At 42.9% G+C, this 21,612-nt stretch overlaps 2 protein-coding genes across 2 annotated transcripts; both read left to right on the top strand.

Moving 5' to 3' along the window:
• Positions 1-231: 231 nt before the first annotated feature.
• Positions 232-874, top strand: LOC307230625 (transcription factor HES-5-like; the record flags this gene model as incomplete). The annotated part of the gene is made up of 2 exons (XM_080001061.1): positions 232-350; positions 461-874. The coding sequence occupies exons 1-2, from the start codon at positions 288-290 to the stop codon at positions 872-874; spliced, it is 477 nt and encodes a 158-aa protein (XP_079857187.1). The 5' UTR covers positions 232-287.
• Positions 875-3,659: 2,785 nt separating this feature from the next.
• Positions 3,660-20,694, top strand: pank4 (pantothenate kinase 4 (inactive); the record flags this gene model as incomplete). The annotated part of the gene is made up of 19 exons (XM_080001060.1): positions 3,660-4,172; positions 5,304-5,386; positions 5,617-5,825; positions 6,167-6,350; positions 8,424-8,516; positions 9,115-9,268; positions 9,743-9,924; positions 10,037-10,115; positions 10,279-10,379; positions 11,817-11,972; positions 13,659-13,771; positions 15,081-15,168; positions 15,885-16,036; positions 17,145-17,200; positions 17,415-17,464; positions 18,071-18,175; positions 18,646-18,746; positions 19,358-19,426; positions 20,463-20,694. The coding sequence occupies exons 1-19, from the start codon at positions 4,055-4,057 to the stop codon at positions 20,692-20,694; spliced, it is 2,325 nt and encodes a 774-aa protein (XP_079857186.1). The 5' UTR covers positions 3,660-4,054.
• Positions 20,695-21,612: the final 918 nt, after the last annotated feature.

Genomic DNA, 21,612 nt, shown 5'->3' with positions numbered 1-21,612 from the left:
TTTCCCAGATTCACACAGCGTTTCACTCCATCAGCCCTCAGCCCTCCACCTGTTCCCCTGGGATCTAACTATTGTCCCCTAGAATTAAGAACATGCAGCATATGGCAGCTCCGTACTCCTCATTGTCCTCCCTCGATCTCTGATTGGTTCAGACTGTGGGAAACTGCAACCAGACCAAGACCCACACATTCATATGCAGATTGGGGACTATATATAGGAGAGCTGAAGCCAGGAGAGATCAGATTCTCTCGACAGAGACCTCTACGGCCCAGAGATGGCTGACAGACATGGCACCTACAATCACCTCAGCAAGGACTTCTCCGAAGGAGGATCTGACTCTGACTCACAAGGTAAATTCAAGACTCAACTTCACAGTGACTTTTTTTATTCACATCAGTTTGAAAAGTTAAAGCTTTACTGAACATTCAATGTGCTCATGACGATGTTTCTCTCTCTGCAGCTCAGAAAACCACAGGTGGAGAAGTTACGCCGAGAGCGAATCAACAGCAGCATCGAGCAGCTCAAGTCTCTGCTGGGTCCAGAGTTCCTCAAACAACCGTCTGACTCCAAGATGGAGAAAGCAGACATCCTGGAGATGACCGTTTACTTCCTGAGACAAACGCACTCCTGCTCCTCTTCATCAGCCGTCACTCAGGGTTACTCCAGGTGTGTCCAAGAGACGCTCCATTTCCTGTGCAAAGATGAGGTGAAGACACCGTCCCAGAGCAGACTGCTGGACCACTTCCACAACATGCAGCCATCCTCTGATACAAGGCTGAGTGAGGCTGCTCTGATTCAGAACAACTCTCCTCTCCACACCAGCATCACCGAAGAGAAGAGTCCAGCCAACAGCGCCCCCTGGAGGCCCTGGTAGAAACCTACAGCCTGATGCTGCAACACAAGGCCATGTTGACCATGTTGGTCAAAGTTGACTGTCATAGTAATTTAAAGCAGAAAGTAAAAGTTAAATCATGAGATAGTTTGATATTCAAACTTCTTTAAAGAGGATTTCTCCTTGGGATTCAAACAAAGCAGCATCTTGTGCTATTTCTTGCAGCGTATTGAATCAAACGTCTGTTGTGACAGGCCGTTTATCCGAGCAAACCTTTCTATATTTTATTGATTGACCTTCAATCATATTTTTCGCAAAGTCCTTCTGTCTGAGAAAATAATGAAACCTTGCAGGTTTCTCTTTTATGTTCGAAGAGAACGGATTTTCTTGGACTCGATGATCGTATTGATCAAATCTTATTCTGTTCCTCGTGTGAACATGTCACCAAAATGGCCTTGATCTCCTAGTTTAATCTGTGATGATCAAAGTCTGATCTGTTGAAAGATCAACATCTTTATTCCATCCTTTCATTGAAAGGTTTTTGTAAACCTTACTGATGTCACACTGTGTAGTGAACTGTGGTTATGATGACAATGTTCATCTTTATTCTCCATGAGCCTTATTGTCCTGACTGGATATCAACCTTCTTTAATTACTACGTGATTATAAATACTGGATCAATTCACTGTGAATTATTATTTCTGATATGAATAACATTTACGCATCATGTTGTTTATTTGAATGTATTTTAAAAGTATTTCCCATGTCTTCTATGGAGACAGCTGTTTACTGATTCACCTTTACTCTGTTTGAGTAGAATGTTTTTTGGAAATGTTTTCCAATATGTTGTTGTGATGTATCATCACGTCTGTTTGCCTTCATTTGAAGGTATCATGTTCTTCTGTTTGAATAAACAAACATGAACCACAGTCTTCCCTGCGCACTTTCCTTGTCAGTCAAGATCACAGACAGCCCAATGAAACATTCAAATAAAGGATTTGTGACCCACCTTCGTCTTGAGAAACCTTCGTCACGCACATTACACATGAGGAGTAATTGTCGCAAAGGTCGGAAATGTATTATTCATGACATTACTAAGCCTGCAAAAATAAAATAGATTGAAAAGAGACATAAGACGTCATGACTTGACGTCACACCAAGTCTGAAAATGTATTTTCTGTTCATTGGTTTCATTTCACCGGTCCAGGCTCCGTTCGGTTTGCCTTTTTTTTTTTTTAAGTGAAGCTTTGAGTTGTTAAAAACCTCTTGGTCCTGGGTCGCCTCACAACTGATTTGTTTTCATACAACTCGAATGGGTTATTTTCCAATGTAAATTGCATTTACACAAAATCAAAACCGTTCTGGTTCGTCATTTTCCATTCCTAATCAGAAAACGTATTGACCTACAAAGTAACATAGTTCGAATGAGATTAAAAAAATATAATAATAATAATACTACTACTACTACTACTACTACTACTACTACTACTACTACTACTACTACTAATAATAATAATAATAATAATAATCATCATCATCATCATAAAATACAACATTTAAAACACAACCTTTCGTTGGATTTTCAAGATGTAAGAGTCGGGATTTTTATTCGTCACATAAATCAATAATAAATCCCCTTCATCAAGTACAGTGCAGTGAAGCGACAATGAGGTAAAGTCAAAATCCCGGTCGTGCAAAGCAGAGCTGGAACAAAATAATACAAATCAATAAAGTATAACTACAATTATGAAAAAAGGAAGCAAAAATACAAGCAAAATAAATACATCAACACACAAACAACAAAAACATGTATGTAATTGAATATGTAGGTGTATATTTAAACGGTGCGTACTTCGTACAATTGGAAAGGGGTGTTACTCACACATTGTATTATATTGGTATTCATGGGGGCGGGGGTCGATTTTCTAATCGGAATCTTCGGGAATATTTTGTAATCGGTTAAATTCCACAAAAAAAAAAATATATATATATATATCAGTGATCTGAGAGTTTATTTACGTTTTAAGAAGTATCCGATGAATCAATGTGACCCATGACACGTCGTTCAGTTGACACGTTTTCAAGCTCAAATCATTTATACTACAAGTGTCGCTATGGATAAGTGCTCGCCAGATGGTATAATACAGTACTTTCTTTGTGCTAATACTGCATCTTTTTTTTTTTTTTTTTATCTCAACCACATGGAGTTGCGTGTGACTTTATCGAGGAGAACGACTGCGACGCCTTCTCGAACTCGGGCGACTGCAGTGACGAGTTCTCCCCACGCGACGTGAACGCGTCTTCAGACTGGCCGGAAGGAGCTGGCTCGGCCACGTCTGGTCGTTATATTAGAACGTTATGTCGCTGCGACGAATGGGGTGAAATGGGAGGAGACGAGTTAGACAAAGCACTTTAAGCAACGCAAGATAATATCGTAACACAAGGTTAGGCGAGAGAAATGAAAGAAGAGAACAGCAGCAACAATTGGCGCAGTTACGCATATTTTTTTTTTTTTCTGGAAACGTAATGTAATTTTTTTAGCTGCTTGTTATATTTCTAAATCAATAACTATTAATTGCTTCCTATATTTAGTATTTAGTATTGTAAAAAAAACAAAACAATATATATATTTTTTTTGACGCTGTGTTGTTTACAATGCTGCATTCCTTTGCAACTCGGAAATCGGCCTTTCGATCGGTGGTCCGAACATCCGGAGCTAAATATGTCCCAGTGGCCTGTGTTTTTGGAAAGCATGTATGCCCGCAGAAATATGTTAAAGTTTGACAAAGCTTGTGAATTGTACAAGCTTTAAAAAAACATGTTAACATAAAGTGAAAACGACGGTTTCACTTTATGGTTTAGATCGTAATTAGGCTTGTTTAAAAAAAAAAAAAATCGAAGCCCACGCTGGGATAACTTTGTTCACCGTTAACGGTGTGTGGCGCCATGATTTTGTGACATCAGCTCTGTTATCTCATTAAAAATAAAAAAATCGTTCCCTACGCAATCTGCCGCGAAATTCGGAACCGAATTCACTTCAGACGGAGTTTTGCGCTTCGCCCCCCGGTGGGAGGTCGTATTTTTCCCGAGTTCCGACATCGGTGGAACGCAGCACAAAGACGACGCCCCCAACCGTTTCGACGGACGCGCCGTCCAATCGGGACTCACGCCGCGTCTACGCAAGCGCGGACGCGCTGACGTCACGGCGTTCCCGTTCCGACCATGGCGGAATGCGGTCGAGTTGACAGGAGCAGCCACAGCATGGACAAGAGCATAACGCTCCCTCCCGACGAGATATTCCGAAATTTGGAGAACGCGAAGCGGTTCGCCATCGACATAGGTAACCAGGTTGGATCCGTTCTTTATTTATTAGTACTCGGGTGTAAAGTGTGTTCCTGCCCACTTCCAACGGCTTGTGCAGTAGCTAACCGACACATTGGCAGCAGCAGCAGCAACAACAACAACAACAACAACAACAACAACAACAACAACAACCACACACACACACACACCACACATACGCACCACACACACACGCACCACACACACACGCACGCACACGCACGCACACACACACACACACACACACACACCACACATACGCACCACACACACACACACACACACACACACACACACACATACACACACACACACACACTGAAAGTAGAAATAAACAAGCTGGACTTCAGCCCTGGTCCGATCAGGGTGTCTGCCGGGCCTCAAAATGTCTTAAATGTTACAAAAGTCAGTTGTAAACATAGCAGGCCTTAAAAGCCATGAAATATATCTTACATCTTAATTCACAAGGTCTTCATTTCATCTATAAACATTCTGTCTGATTGTATTTATCCATATATTGCTTTTATATGCACTCTATTATCTATTTTTTACCTGTAGAGAGAAATCCAAGAACATATTTGTATTTACCTGTCTGCAGTTCTGTAGGAAATTAGTTATGGTTTTATTTATTAATGTATGTATTTATTTATTAGATTCATATTTATTTATTGGATTTATTCCAGTTCCTATTCACTGACCTTGCTAGCTAACCTAAAGGAAACTGTTCTAATAACAATGTATAGAATCATCACTTTCATAACCTACCCTGTTTCTACCTAATACTTGTTTATGCCCTGTATCAAAATATATACTACCAAATATAACCGTATATATGTACTTATGTTTATACTTACATGCAATACTTTATTGAATAAGAGAGAGATGATTTGTCTGACAATCAGTGTTAAATTCCATTGAGATTCCACCTGAAATAAGTATTACATAATTATCTTATACCTGCAGACACCCTACAGGACACACTTTAAAACTTCCACAACCAACTCTCGATTGACCATTTAGTCAACATCAGCCTTAAACGTAAACTTTCCTCAATGATTGTTGTGAATTTCTATCCTGTTATTGCACTCTGGCAGAGTTTTACAACAACAAAGTTTACGTATGTTACCAGGTGGCTCTCTGACAAAGCTCGCATATTACTCTACTGTTCAGCATAAAGTGGCCAAGGTGCGATCATTCGACCACACCGCAAAGGTAATTAATCTGTTTTGTGTAACATCAATTCACTGTGCTTTTGTTTGGCACATGACACTGTTGCTTTCGGTATAGCCCTGACACGGGTCCTGTGATACCACAGTCCTGTGATATAGCGCAAGAACGGGGAAAAACTTGGGAGTGAGCAATTAAATGATCCTCATTTGATTTGCCGACCCACTCGTCCAGGGTTGTGTTTCTCAATGTTCCTGTGCCGCTTGCGTCTTCAGGAGGCTGCCAGCGACAAGCTCTATGAGATCTCTGTGCAGGAGGAAATCACAGCTCGCCTGCACTTCATCAAGTTTGAAAATGCCTACATTGAAACGTGCTTGGACTTCATCAGAGACCACTTGGTCAACACCGATACCAAAGTCATCAAAGCCACGGGTGGAGGGGCGCACAAGTTTAAGGACCTTATCGAGAAGAAACTTGGACTCAAGTAAGTTTCTGGGTCATAAACCAGAGATAACACAAGGTAAACCAAAGTGCATAGAGTCTTGTTATTGAAATACTTTTGGCTGGGTATTTCACACCTGGGTTCAAGGTCATTAAAAATAATCGATATAGGGCGCTTACAATCGATACCGTACCGCAAGAGAAAGTATCGCCATACATTGGCATTTTGGGTTTTTGTGTGTCTGACTTCTTATTACCAGTTCTGTTCTCCGTCTTAATCAATGTGATTGGGTTGCGAGTCAATACGAATGATAGGTTTTGAGACTCACTCAGCATTTGGCTGAGAAAGACATAACGGACCGTCCGTTTTGCCCACTGTGTCAGAGTGGACAAGGAGGACGAGATGACCTGCCTCATCAAGGGCTGCAACTTTGTGCTGAGGAACATCCCGCACGAGGCCTTCGTCTACGCCAAGCACGCTGACTCAGAGTACCGCTTCCAGAACACACACCCGGACATCTTCCCTTATCTGCTGGTCAACATCGGCTCCGGGGTGTCCATTGTCAAGGTAAGGATTACTCGCCAATGTTCTTTCTTTTTTATTTCATTTTTTTTACTTGGAAGGTCGAAAAGTAGGGCTTTGTATGTTTTGTCAAAAGAATTCTGATATTTAAAACCGTCAATCTGAAATCTGAATATTGTGGGGGAGAAAAATAAATGTGACTTAGAAGAAAAAATAAAAGAAACACAAGGATATAAACGTAAACTTATTTGATAGCTGCATCTCTCTACAATGAAATTCTATTCAATGTGACATTTTTACCCCTGGACTCCTAGTTCAGACCTGCCAACCTGCACGCATTTTGTGTAACAACTGCGCAATTCTTGGTCAAAATACGCAGTTACCAAATGCCAGCTGAAACGACGCAAAAAAAAAATCAATAAAGTTAACGTGAGATGCATCAGCCCGTTTTCAGCTTAATTGGCCATGACTGGTGATCGGATGATCAGTGTCAGATATGTTTTCTGATTCTGTGCCGGTCCAATTTACACACAGGATACTGTGCTCATGCACTGTACTGTAAAAACGTTCCGATAGTCAAACCCGATACCAACATGATGTTGTGGCGTAGTTGCGTAGTTGAAGCTTAAAATAGAGAGAAAAGAAAGAAAAAATGTCGCCGTTTATTGGTGCTTCAAGGTAAACGAAGGGGATAAGATAATATATTTATTTATCGCCTGGCAATATTCCAACATTGTGCAGACTGCGAATCTCGCTGTCACAGCGGAGCTGCGCTCGTGATGAAAAGTTTGGCTCTTTTATTTCGATGAGTCACTCAGTAAAACCAATTGTTCGATTTGATTCAGTTTGTTTAATGCACGCTGAGCGAAAGAGGACTTCCAGTGAACAACAGTGAGAAGAGTCAGCCATTTTTATTTTTTATTTTTATTTTTTTGTAGTGATTGCAATTTATTTTGAAATGGCAAGTACCACATAAATATAATAGAAATGTATATTTGCATTTAAAAGTGAAAGAGACTTTCATCAAAGATTGAAGTGGAGATTATACTGAAACTTGGTGACTCCCATATTCAATTTTATTGGAACTCAGGGACAGTTTCATGTTCTATTATTGTTCCAAATTGACTAATTAACAATAATGTACACAGTGTTAAAATCAACAGTCTCACTATTGTGGTAACTAAAAATTGCAGCAACAGTCTGTATGTGCAGCTGTCCTGTCACGTGAGTGTGATCAGATCACGGGATGTGTTTGTCATCGACGTACAGCAGATCGGAAATAGGAATCTGCAGGTCAATCTGAATCGGCCAAGAAAATTGCAATCAGTGCATCTCTAGTTGGTAGACCTGTTCCCTAACTTTACGAGGTGATGCATTTCAAGGTGTATATCCTAATAAGCTGAATTTGTATTCTATATATATTTAGCCGTAGTAGCCTCACATACGATGTGATTGGCCTTGTTACGAGATGACTACGGTGCGAATAACTGATGGAGTCATCTAGCTGCAGGAACTCAAACCCCACAGAGACTCCCTGTGACACTGGTGTGGCACTCCACATATTTTACCAAGGTTGGGAGACCTGAAAATTGGTTACAGGTTTGGGCACATACCATGCATTTGCAGTACAATACACATTAAGTATTACTGTGCGCCAAACTCAGTTCGGATATTCTAAAACGTTGGGTCCCTGACCAAAATAAATATTGCAATCAAAGTGTCATTATATGCTTCCCTGTTTTTAGGTATTTATTCTAAACATTTCTGTTGGTGGTCGATGTCAGAGGTAATCATGTGCACTTGGTGTCACTGCCGTTAATAACTTGACCGTCTGCCCCGGCAGAGAAGTGAATCCTCCAAGTCCATCTTCGTCGTTGTCCTCACTATTTAGTTGTGCCTACTTATTTTCGTAGTTTTGTTGCGCTGTCAGGAGAATATCTGCATAGCTCCGTTTACACTAGCTCGATGGATGTTGGCCGGCGGCGACGTTTGCTTGTAAATTTAGTTTGTAATCCTATTTACTAAGATGATAGTGTTTGTAGCCCATGGTGGACAACTCTATTAATGACCAAGTTTTTGATTCTCAAAGCAAATATTATACCCTCTACTCCTGAACAGGTTGAATCGGAGGACAAATTTGAGCGCATCGGAGGGAGCTCGATAGGGGGAGGGACATTCTGGGGCCTCGGGGCGCTGCTCACCAAAACAAAGGTAGGTTTAGCAACACATCTGTCAAACCTGTCGCTCTGCAGCATTTCCCCTGGAAATGTCCCTTCAGTGGGCGTGGGGGGAAGGAACGTCCTCAATCGGCGGCTGAGGGGAGTGATAAGCATCTTTAAAAGAGCAGGCGGCATGTAACATATGTAAATACGCGGAAGAAGAAACTTTGAACTGGGATGTGGAGCAATCTGCCAGCAAAGCAAATACCAAGCTTGAAACTCTATATGTTGTTGTCAGTCTGTTATAAGCCGTACACTGCTGCAACTCTCCTGAATTGACCCCTTTTGTCGACAAAACAATAAACAATCCGAAAAAGCCACGGATCATTCTCTTGAAATACTTCAATTACATGCTATAGTAAAGGTAGCTTCTGTCATTTTCGCATTTCACTGCTGCCAGAGGGCATTATGTGGGGATGTATTCAGGATTCATGGGCTGCCTGCTCTCTAATGTCTGGTACTGAAAACACTGCTGCTGTGTCTTCAAGAACATCCCTCTGTGGTCTTCTGTGTCAGAATTAAAAAGGTCATTAACCCGCGGCCATTATTACTCTCCTATTTTAAACATGATCTTCTTTATTCCCCTTTAGAGATTTGATGAGTTGCTACAGCTGGCTCTCAGAGGCCAGCACACTAGTGTTGACATGCTTGTCAAAGATATCTACGGAGGATCCTACGGATCCCTTGGCCTGACTGGAGATTTGATTGCAAGCAGTTTTGGGAAGTCGGCTACTGCTGACAGAGGTGACGCATTAATTACGTTAATCGTAGCGTGTGTGTGTGTGTTTGCGTGTGCGTGTGTGCAGGATAGCTGAAGGTCATTCATATGTTATTGCCTCTATTCTGATTTGACGCCCGGGGGAAAATACTGGAGAGTCACAATAGAACCAAGAACTCAGTCTGTCATTGCCTTGCCCTGTTGCATTCCAGCTGACAATTGCACACACAACACTCCTTTTTCTTGTCATTGCGTGGGACTACTGACTTCTCACCCTGTCGCAGAGCGGCCTTCCTCCCAGTGGGAAATCATTACTATGCCGAAATGTAGAGATTTGCAAACGTCATGATGTCGTTCATGATGTGACCAATTGACAGATGATTTGTCGACTGTACCCAGGTTTTTTGGGGTTTTTTTTTTAAGTTACAGACGGAATAGAATTGGGACCCAATATAACGTGAGTAAATTTACAGTCATCTAGATCTCCTGCCGTTTTTCAGAATTCTCCAAAGAAGATATGGCCAAGAGCTTGCTGCACATGATCAGCAATGACATTGGGCAGCTGGCGTGTCTGTACGCCAAGCTGCACAACCTGTCCAGGGTCTATTTTGGGGGCTTCTTCATCCGAGGGCACCCCGTCACCATGCACACCATCACCTACAGCATCAACTACTTCACCAAGGCACGTGTTCACAGGCGTCGATGCGTGGCACCGGTTAAGGAGTTTGTTGGCAGAGCAGATCTTTTTTTTTTGGTATTGACCCTCCTGTGCTGTTCTTTTTTTGCTGTGTCAGGGGGAAGTTCAAGCTTTGTTCCTGAGACATGAAGGCTATCTGGGAGCCATTGGAGCGTTTCTCAAAGGAGCGGAGGACAGTAAGGAAAAAGTCTTCACACAGTATGAACCTTATTTCATGTATTATTCTGCAGTGGCTTCAAACCATGTAGGTGAAATATATGCAAAAAAAAAAATAGTACCCTGGTCAACTTTTAAGCCGTAATTGTTTCCTTTGTTCTTGTCTTTATTCATTCCGTCCAGATCCTAACCAGTACAGCTGGGGGGAGAACTACGCCGGAAGCTCGGGACTGATGAGCGTTTCACCCGATCTCAACCCCATGCAACGTGCCCGCAGCGGAACTGTGAGTCCACATTGAAAGAAAGAAAGAAATCGTGGCATTTGAAAGTATGTCTTAAGACGCAACGTTTGCACTCCTGTGTTTAAGGTCAGTTTTATTTATTGTAAATTCTTAATAATTTGTAATTAAATAAGTATACTATGAAATAAATAAAAGCCAAACAAATTCAGACAAAGGAAAGTTCACAAACTGCAGTATACAAGCCAGGATCCCATACGACCTCAGCTGAACATCACTTCAACTCACTCTGAGTGTTGTCCTCGCCCCCTCCCAGACCCATGAGCCGTTTGAGCTCTATTTCTAGTTATTTTGTGGAAATGTAATCGACAGGGGGTGTGTTGAATCTCCAAACTTCATATTTCGATAATACATGAGTCTCTGAAATCTCACCGTCCTCCTTCTCTATTTTCCTCTCCGCGCTCTCCTCTGTTTCCATAACCTTTCCCTTCAGTTCCCAGTAAGTACGAGCTGGTGCTCCGCTTGTGTGTCATGGTTTGTTTCTGGGTTTGGTCGTGTGACTTTGCTTTGCAGCCACAAACGCTTGACCCAATTATACATCACATGTGGCGTTCACCTGTTTTTTTTTTGGGGGGGGGGGGGTTTCCACACACCTAAGGACCTTTTTATCTTTTTGCTTTGACTTTTCCCTCAACTGTGAACACACTAGAGTTCTTTGTCTTGTTTTACAACCCAAGTACTGGCTTGTCTTTGAGTGAATCGCTGCTCAGATCTGATAATAGAGGCATTCAGGAAGGTAAAGGCCATGGTATTCATTTGCAAAATAACTTGGTTTGACGCTTGTGTGTAGATGTCCAATGACGGTGTTCAGTAGTTAGTTGTCTGTGTTCCTTTAGTGTCCCTTAAAGTCACATTTCACTTTGGTCCTCTTCAATAGGAACAGTCCACTCTCCTATATTATCTGGCCTGAGGAACTGCACCATGTTCTAACTGCCTGATGTGAATAACCCGTCACAGGCAGATTCATGTCTTAGAAAGTCTGTTAGCAGAATTAAATCATTTCACCGAAATCAACTTCTTCCTGTTTGTATGTGTGAGACGACAGAGTTTGAGGCCTTTCAAACATAGGTAAGAAGTTGACTCAGCCTTGGTAGTCCTAGAGGCTGTCAAGTTTTCCAGTGTTGATGTCACCTAATGGAGCCTTGTCTCCTTTATCTCCTGGACTCTGGGTTCCTCCCAGATTCCCTGTTGGCTCGGCTTCAAAGAATTCTAAGCAGAGTGGACTTCCCTCCCCCCCCCTCTTATTTAAGAAACAAAGTGATGCACTAAAGTGACTGGTGACACTGAGTGGCTTGGCTCTGTATGTGCACACTAACACCAAGCAGACAGCAGTGGTAGTAGGAGGAGCAGAGTCATGGTCACGGGTCTGTGGCGCGAGCACAGTCCCGGACGTGAGCCACACGGTGTGCGTTCTGCCTCCAGTTCGACATGCTGGAGATGGACCGGCTGGAGAGGAAGCTGGTGAACCTGCCGCTGCTGCAGGACGCCTCCTCCTACATCCCCGACACGATGGACCTGACGGAGGACGCCCTGGCCCGCGAGTACTGGCTTTACTGCTTTGAGGAGGCCCTGGATGGGGTAAGTGGCATCGCACACAGGGCCCGTTGTTGGAAAATGTCGCCGACTGCCTTATTTCCTTCCCTGTTCCCGCTTATTACTGACCAATTTAGAGTATATATCCAGGTCATATGCAAGTTAAGATGTGACCCACCGCAGCAAAACCCGCTGTCTCGCGCATTTCTAAAATTGCCAGCAGCAGTCAAATACGTTGAAAAAACCTTTGTTGGAGGAAAATTCGAGTGTGTTTGTGTTTTTTTTTTTTTTTTTTTTTTTTTTATCTCTCAATGTATTTTCAAAACCGAGTTTGTTTTATAAATAGTAGAAAAATGTTCAACCGTGGAGTAAAATATTCCCGTTAGATTACACGGGGAAACACAGTTCACTCACCGAGACGCCGAACAGTGCTGAACAACGCCGGTCGATGGTTTCCTTTAAAGCGAGCGTCCAGGTGAAGATCATTCCTCCATATTCCATGTAATGTGAAGTCACAACGTGAAACCGTTTTAATCGAGTTCAACCTTTAAATCGTACTACATTGACACACAAACGGAGACAACGTTGTGGAGGGGCCGTGTACCAACGTCTACCATCGAGTAAGAATTGTTGATGTCACTTCCGTAAACAAGTCGAGGATCCAGTGTCACTTGTCTGTGAAAACTTCCTTCTCTGTATCGTTATGGATTATGTGAAGCGGGTGGCGGAAGCTCTGAATCATATTTCGGACCTTAATCTGACCAGTGCGATAGATCCAAGTCAGTGTTAGCAGCGCGGACTGGACGACTGAAACTGATGGAAGTTCTCCCGGACTTGGAGAACATTTCAAACGGCGGATTTCAACCGTAATGTGACGATGAAACAGAGTGTTTTCAAGAACCACCGGAAGAGACTGACGATACGCCTGCTGTTGTTACAACAGGATAAGCTGATGACGTGATGAAGTCCGTTGAGGTCGGTGATTGGCAGATTTTCAGATTTTCAGATTTCAGATTCCCGAGACTCGTAATATTGATAGACTGTACATTTTGCTGTGTTATCCGTACTTTTAAACTTCAAAATAATTCCACTTTTATAAAACATGTATATTCTTACTGTTGGGTAAAAGTTTTTTTAAAAACAATAATTGTTTTGTGTTGTTGACGCTGTTCAACGCTGTTTGTGATTGGCCCATTGAGCAGTAAATTAATTAGCCGTGAGGCTTTGTTTGTCCGCCAACCCCATTTGCATTCTGGAAGCAAGTCTCGGCAAAACTTTGAAGGTGATTATCTGAGAAAGACGGTTTGCCACACCCTTGTCATTAACAAGTCATAGCTTTAAAGATATTTGCTTGATTTGCACAAGTCACACCTTGTTTGGAAGCTCTGATTCACCACTTTCAAATGATGCGGGGGGAGAAAAAAGTCGAAAGCCGCCAAATGACCCGAGAGTATGCGGTGTGTCACATATTTCATATCTCACACCCCTTCACTTAAAATTGGGCTCATGAAAACAAAATTCTTTTGACCCCCCTGGGTTCTGGGGACCCCCAGGGGTCCTTCAAGATGTTCCAGCGGGTCATCAGCAAAAGGATCAATATTTAAACTTCAGCATTATTTAATTTTCGAGGCGTTCTTGTGCAACTGGGATGCCCTCCCTGCTACTCAGCGCCCGTGCCCGTCAGACAGGGCTGGTAACCCAGGTTACCGATCTTTCGCCTTGTTTTACCAGGTGGTGAAGCGAGCCGTGGCCAGCCAGCCGGACATCCCGGAGGCTGCCGAGAGAGCCGAGAAGTTCCGGCAGAAGTACCGTCACAAGCTCCAGACTCTGCGACACCAGCCTTTGTAAGCTGTGCCTCCCGGTTCTCTGCATGCTCACCCGTCGCTCTGAAATAGACTAGAACTAGACCTCAACTGCATCCTCGATCGTCAGCTCAACCGCGTCCTCAGTCTTCTGCCTTAGATGCTCGTCTTCAAGATTCAAGATTTTTATTTGTCACATACATATACATACTTCCATACATATATGCAGTGAAATGTAATCAGAACCTTCAGAACCAGATACTGGAACTGCTGTTATAACTGGCAGTATTAGTATTAGTTTTGAGTGAATTTGATATAAACAGTATATACATACAGTATATATAATATGACTTGTCCTTTGTCGGTTTGGTCAAACCCTTCAACAACTGCTTGAATGTAGCGCTGGGCATCTTCAGGGATTTGTCATTGGGGATACCACTTCTGATACCAATACTGCTTCCTAATTGATACATTCATTATCATCTCTCAGGTTTTGGTATTGAAATTCCAGGCCATTTATATATATATACAATTTTAATTAAATTTAATAATTTGTTATACATGCATCCATTTTATTTAAGATTACAGGAACTAAAGGAGCAAGATAAAGGCAATTGAAAAAAAAAAATACTTATTTTATATTTTTGATTCAAAAATTAAAGTTAGCAGGGTGTAACAGAGGTGGAGTGGAATGAAAACACTGGCGTTTATGTTCTTCTTTGGGACTTTTAAATTGAATAATCTCAGTTAAGAGGAATCCCTTTCACAAAAATAAAATGATAACACATTTGCTCTTTACTTTCCTAAACGTCTAGTTTTTATTTTTGGCCCACTGACACTGAAGAGGTAAAGTTTGATACATTGGAATTATCTGCCACACATTGCCAATACTTTAATTAATGCAAACCGGTCGATACCACAAAAGGTTCAAATTTCGATACCCAGCCCTACTTGGATTAGACCCAATCTATAAAGCAAGTGAACAGCCGTAATGATCATACATCAGCGTTGAGCCATACAGTCATTTATTGTATATTTATCACTGCTGTAGGTTAAATAAATACATAAATCCTCCTAAAATGAACTGCGAAAAACAGGCGTATGATGAGATTGACCAGGGAACTGCACAACAACAACAACAACGACAACCAGGAGCATCTTTACAACATCATGTCACGTGTGTGTGTGTGTGTGTGTGTGTGTGTGTGTGTGTGTGTGTGTGTGTGTGTGTGTGTGTGTGTGTGTGTGTGTGTGTGTGTGTGTGTGTGTGTGTGTGTGTGTGTGTGTGTGTGCGCGTGTGTGCGGGTGCTTTCTCTGGCTAATGTAGCTTCGTGCTTCTCTTCTCACCTAGTGCTTATGGATCCCTCACTGTCAGGAGTCTGTTAGACACCAGGGAACACTGTTTAAACGAGTTCAACTTTCCTGATCCCTACTCTAAGGTCTGAGTGAATTCTATCAACTTCTCCTGCTTCTGTCTTTCCTCTGCTTTTTGTTAATCCATCCCCTTTTCCCGCCCTGCGATTGCCCTTCGAGGCCGAGCCTGTGCTCTCAGTTGGGGAATTGTGGGGAGTAATGTTCACGTCCAGGCTGATGTGTAGATGTGTTTGTTTTTTTTCGGCGTAATCATTTGGGATGTGACAAAGTAGATGAGTGTACAAAAAGTGGTTTGTCAGGATACATTTAAACATTTTAATATGTAATGGTGCAAAATCTACAAAGTCAAGTGTAAATCTAGATACAAAATAAGCTGTTGGCGACGCCTCAAATATTCAGATTCCGGCAAAGATTTCCGTTTTAAACATAAAGGAATGATTAAAATGCACTGTTTATACTTCATACAATTTTTAGCATTTAGTCAATTTTTGGCTTTTGTATTCACTGTTTCTTACTCTCTTGAGACCACCCCTTGTTTAAAGTCCCGCCTTTTGCATGTCCCAAAAACAATACATTTCTTAAGTCTGCCAAATTAAGCAACTGAGCAGAAAAGTCGGCAGAGCTTGGCGTTCCTCTTCTGCGTTGTCGCTGGTAAAAAAAAAAATAATAATAATAAAATTCCTTCTCCGAGCAACAATAGCCTCTCGCGTCCAGAGCGAGTGGGGAAACGGCGTTTCCTCACGCCGCTCCCCCCACCCCCTCTCCCCCCGTGGCTCTGCAGATCAAGCAGCGGGAGAACGACGTGGCTCTCAGGCATTACCAGAAGGCCGTGAAGGCCCTGGAGACGCTGAGTTGGGAGGAGCGGCAGTTTGCGCTGGTGCGCGGCGTCCTGGCCGGGAACGTCTTCGACTGGGGAGCCAAGGCCGTATCCGAGTGAGTCAGCGATCACTATTTTGTCTTACGGATATCTCGTTATTGGTCATTTGATCATATTTTGGTTTGACTATCGGTGCGTCCGTAAGATATTTACGCGCGAGAGATATTTGAGGAACAATCGCTGGCGATGCGGATATCATGACTCCGCGCTGATGACATCCGTAAGAACAGTCTGTGAAGTTCAGAAACCTGCATGGCTTTGCTGTGATGCTCCCGATTATATCACCATGTTATTAGAACCATAATCCCAGACCATATCTGTGTCAGAAAACTGGCCAAATGTTTCCACTTCCTTGAGTCCGTATCCTAAACGCTCAGCACGCGTTCAGGTTTCCTTTGTCCTCTGCTGACAGCTGACTGGGAGACGACTCGATACTGTATTGTTTCTTTATTGTCTTTGAGTGGTTTCACATGACATATTTGAGGACGTTTCAATGGGATGGATCCTTCAATTTGGTATAAAATATATTTACATATCTTAAGATGATACTTGAATTGACTTTATTGATCCCGGGGGAATTGAGGAAGATACTCCATGATATGATTCAAGATTCAAGAATTTTTATTTGTCACATACGTATACATACTTTCATACATGTATGCAGTGAAATGTAATGCAACGCACCCGGTGATAGCACACAATATGTCCTAGGAAAAAAAATAAAAGTAATAAATTCCTTTCTAATAGACGGACTAACTGACTCCTAAAACCTAATACGGTAAGTTGTATACTTATAGAATAAGATGAAAATATATAGAATAAAATACAATAAAAATAAAATGAAATAAAATGGAATAGATAGAGGGAATATGCCTATGTATGTACAGATATGTGCATTAAAGATATGATATGATGTGATGTAATAGTTGTAGTGTATACAATGCAGTACAATCTTTTCCTCCGTATCAAGCAGCGGATTCGGGTCCGTTCCGGTCCGTTCCGGTCCAGACGGCGCTGCAGTCAAACTCCGGCTTGTGTGGTTTGGACACGGTGGCTGCATCCTTGACCTGCTTTTTTTTTTCTCTCTCTCTCTCTCTCTCTCTCTCTCTCTCTCTCTCTCTCTCTCTCTCTCTCTCTCTCTGCCCCTCTCTCCATTACGTGCAGCGTTCTGGAGTCGGATCCAGAGTTTGGGTTCGAGGCGGCTAAACGTCAGCTGGAAGGTACGGAAATGTTCCCACAGGGGAACTATTCTCGGCACGCGCGCGCGCGCGCAGTGACGAACGCGCGCTCCAGCGCAGGTTGAGCGCTAAAATGTCGAGCGGCGATGAAGACGGAGCACAATCCCTTAATAACCGCTGGTGTTGTCACGGTTTGTGCCAGGCCAGTTGCTCCGTCTGAATTTGAACATCTTTCCGTCCTTTTCCCCCCCCTCAGTGCGGCCGTGGCTTGTCGATGCTTATGACCAGTGGACAGAGAGGCTGAAGGTCAGTCTGTGTTTTTATTTAACGGGCCTCTCGGTGCGGTCGTCTCATATGCACTTTGACCTTTACTTGTTGTACAGAACGGCGTTGTGTTGCGAATGGTCATTCTCAGTTTGGTTTTAGGAAAAAAACAAACCATCACGTTCTTAAATAAAGGCCGAAACCACCAGCACCGTTTAATTAAGTGGAAATGAGTCCGTCCTCGGTGCTGTTCACGGAATCGAGGAGGAAACATTTATAAAGAATGAAAGAGAGTTAAATGAAATAAATAACGTTGAATTTGTCCCATTTGATTGACCTGATTATAATTAAATTTTTTTGTGAGTTTAGAAAAGTGTTTTGTTTTTTTTGTTGTTTTTTTTTTTTTACTTAAAAAAAATATTTTGAATTTGTCTTTCGTGCATGTTTTTTATTTTGATTTTTTCCACTTTTGTTTCAGTTTTTGTTCATTATATTTGCTCCAAGCCCCGTGGCACTCTTGCACGTGAAGCACATGGAGAAAACGCAGATGAAACAGTTTAGAATTTCCTGCACGCTTATGTCCTTATGTGTTGACGTCGTGCTCCTGATCGGTGCTTGAAGACAATCCTTCCCGGTTTTCTCTTGCAGGGTCCTCCTCACAAGTGTGCCTTGTTTTTCGTAGATAATAGTGGAATGGACATCATCCTTGGGGTGATGCCCTTTGTCAGAGAGCTTCTCTGTCGAGGAACCGAGGTGAGCCGACGTGCGTCCGGTGTGACACCGCTTGCACCGAGGAATGTCAAACAAAGGGGGGGGGGGGGGCTTAAACCAGAATCAACAATGAGTTACGTGAGCAGGGCTCCCAGGAAAGCCAAGGACTCAATCTGGACTAAGATTTGGCAATCTTGGTTTGTTCCAATCAGGTTATGATAGGCAATTGCTCCCTCCTGTGGTCAAACATAAGCACCGTAACTAATGAATTGTCTCATTGTAAATCCATTCATTCTACTGAACACTACAGTGGGTTTATACACCGCTTTTCTCAGTTTATATAATTCCCCTTCTCTCCATGAGATACATTGCACATTCTTCTGTGTCGAAGTAAATCAACTGGCTTTTCTTTCATACCCTTCGAGAAGTCTAACCGTGTGTATCCGTGTCTCCGTGCGTCCCTACTCCATATTTATCTGAAGTCTCATCCTGGTGTGGGTGTTCCCTCTCAGGTTGTGCTGGCCAGCAACTCTGGTCCAGCGCTGAACGACGTGACAAACGGTGAACTGCAGATACTGACTGAAAGGATAGCGGCCATGGATCCAGTGATTCAGTGAGTATAATGGGGGTGTAAAAACGCATGTACGATTGTAACTGATCGTGAATCTTGATTGACGTTGTGTGTGTTTATTTTTTTTTGATTTTTTTTTTTTTTTGAGATAAGCAAGAACTCCCAGCGAGTTATTTTATTATTTTTGAAGTAATGGTTCTGTTTTTTTGCTTTGTCATTCTTTTCGATCTGTTTTAGATTATTTATATATATTTTTTTTTATACCAGCTGTGATGTGGTCATAGCTATTAAAAAGTCCTAAAAGTATTAAATGAATTTATTGGAAATGAAGGACTTGAAAAGCATTTACTTGTCATTTCATTTTTAAGGAAAAAAAAAAGTACAAAATTTGAGTCCATGCATTAATTCAGAGTAGGGTTCAGAATCTTCTTTGTAGGATGAACAACTGAAAGATAATCATTTCTGTTTTCCTTGGACTGACTCAACTGTACGATGATGTATTTGCAGCAAGGCTCGCGTCCTCCAGTTAGAGCGCTGGTTCTCATGGTGTTTGACCCAAAATGAGCGATTTAGCCAAATGACCCCTCATGCGTCTTCTGCTTTCCATTGACTTCCATCGACTGTTTGCAGTTAAGCATTGACCTGTTCCTCAGGGCCGGGCTGAAGGAGGACCGGCTTGTTCTGGTGCAGAGCGGTTCCAGTTCACCCTGCCTGGATCTCAGGTGCGTGCGTCCCTCTCTGTTTTCGTACAGTGAATTGTCTCCCCCCCCCCCCCCCCCTCTCCTTTTCATGAATGTTGTATTTGGTGAGAAGTCAGGGCTGTTACATGGGTCTGGAATTTGGGGAGGTATTAATTCTATATAACTTGTGTAAAGCTGCACATAAAGCATGTGATTGAATGTGAGTCAGTCTCAGTGTACATAACTAACTAACCCTCACTAACACATTATTCTATTTGTTGTGTTAAAAACAACTTGTTGTATTTATGTATATTTATTAGTATATTCGTCAAATGTAAACTTTTCGATCAACTGATTCAATATGATCACGATTCTTGGGTGTCTTTTTGCTGAGGGCAATTCAGATGATTATTATTATTATTATTTTTATTATTAGTAGTAGTAGTAGTAGTAGTAGTAGTATCATTTCAATATTGTGAATTTATATTAAGTTGTTGTCTAGTTTCATCAGATTTTTAACAGATTTATTTTTTCAATGACTGGGAAAATCTGTTTGTATTAATGGTAATTTATAGGTGCATAAAAAAATATCTATGGATAATTATTTATGGTTTGTAGTTCACTGTTTACAATTAACCGCCAACGACAATTATCGATAATCTTCTCCGTAATTTCACATAAATATTCAAGCGTTTGCAATGTGATATTTTGGTCATGGTCTTCTGACACTCAACATCGTTATCTACATCTTAAAAGTTAGACACACGGGGGCGCCACAGTACGGCGCTCAGTAGAGAGCCATTCATTCATCTTCAAACTGTAACGCAGTTCCACGTAAGATGCATGAAAAGAAAATATGACTTATACTTTTCCTCCATTATTTCCTACTGGATGAATAATTCTTACTATTTGACGGTTAATGGTTACATCCTTATTGAATAGAATCCTAATTCAGTCCAAAGTGCGCGTCCCTGGCAGTACTACATTATGGGTAATGCGGCGAGACAATGCAGTGAATGCAAACCTGACCCCCCCCCCCCCCCCCCCCCAACATGTGTCCCGCTGTCTCGCCGTCCAGCCGCCTGGACAAGGTCCTGGCCAACGTGGTGCGGGAGCGGCAGACGGACCTGGTGATCATCGAGGGCATGGGCCGCGCCATCCACACCAACTACTACGCCACGCTCAGCTGCGAGAGCCTCAAGATGGCCGTCATCAAGAACTCCTGGCTGGCCGACCGGCTGGGAGGCAAGCTGTTCAGCGTGGTCTTCAAGTACGAGGTCCCTCTGAGGAAAGCGGCCACACCCTCATGAGTGGGGTTGGGGGTGGGGGTGTGGGGGGGGGGGTGTCCGCCGGAACTCAGAATGAGGCGACCGACGAGGACGGTTGTGATTGTACCGCCATGCGGCGGCGGATGATGTAGTCCTGACGGTCGCCATGCTGTAATGGCCATTGTGACGCTGATTATACCATTGGGGATCGTCTCGTCTCTCCGTTTGTCTGTTTTTTTTTTTGTTTTTTTTTTGTTGTCGGGGTGACGGCAGGGTCCGTTCTGGAGCTCGGGGGGGGGGGGGGGGGGGGGGGGTAATTCCGACGCAGGCTTTAATTGCGAGCGTCCGCGTTGGCGTCACCGCGGCCGCCGCTCTCCAACACGCGCTGTCACTTAGTTTGCCTACGTCCCTCCGCCGGAGCTCGCCGGCGTGGTGACGGCTAACCGCACGCGGTCCTTGTTGACGCCGCTCTCATCTCGCAGATTGTAATCCGCCACACGCAGGAGTAGGAATCAGATGCGTTACCATGACGACACTGCACAGTGGGGACGGCACTGGTACGTACGCTGTATATAAACATATATGGTTGTGCAGCACGAGGGTAATTACAGCTTTTCACCACAGACGTGTGTTAAATGTGCCTTGAGGCCTTGCGTGAAACATGCATCCATCACTCAGAATTCAGAGGATTTTTCTTCGACCACATTTTCAAGGCGACGCAGATTCGCTCTCGTTTCTCCCGCTGTGCTTTTTTCCCCTTGTCCTTGTTAATATGAATCGACTGCGAGCGGGTGGAATTCAGCGAGCTTGAGTAGTTCCACGGTGTCTTTAGTCTTCATTAAATTGGTCACGATGCTTCAGGGACATTTAAACGTTGTGAGAAACTGGCACTTTATCACGCTGGAGCCGGGCGCTTGGACCGTCTTCCACCGCCGCGCAACTTTCACTCTTCTCCAGACT

This window comes from Zeus faber (assembly GCF_960531495.2).
Source record: "Zeus faber genome assembly, chromosome: 5".
Classification (NCBI taxonomy): domain Eukaryota; kingdom Metazoa; phylum Chordata; class Actinopteri; order Zeiformes; family Zeidae; genus Zeus; species Zeus faber.
Note: the sequence above shows the minus strand (reverse complement) of the source record. Positions and strands in the feature narration are given on the sequence as shown.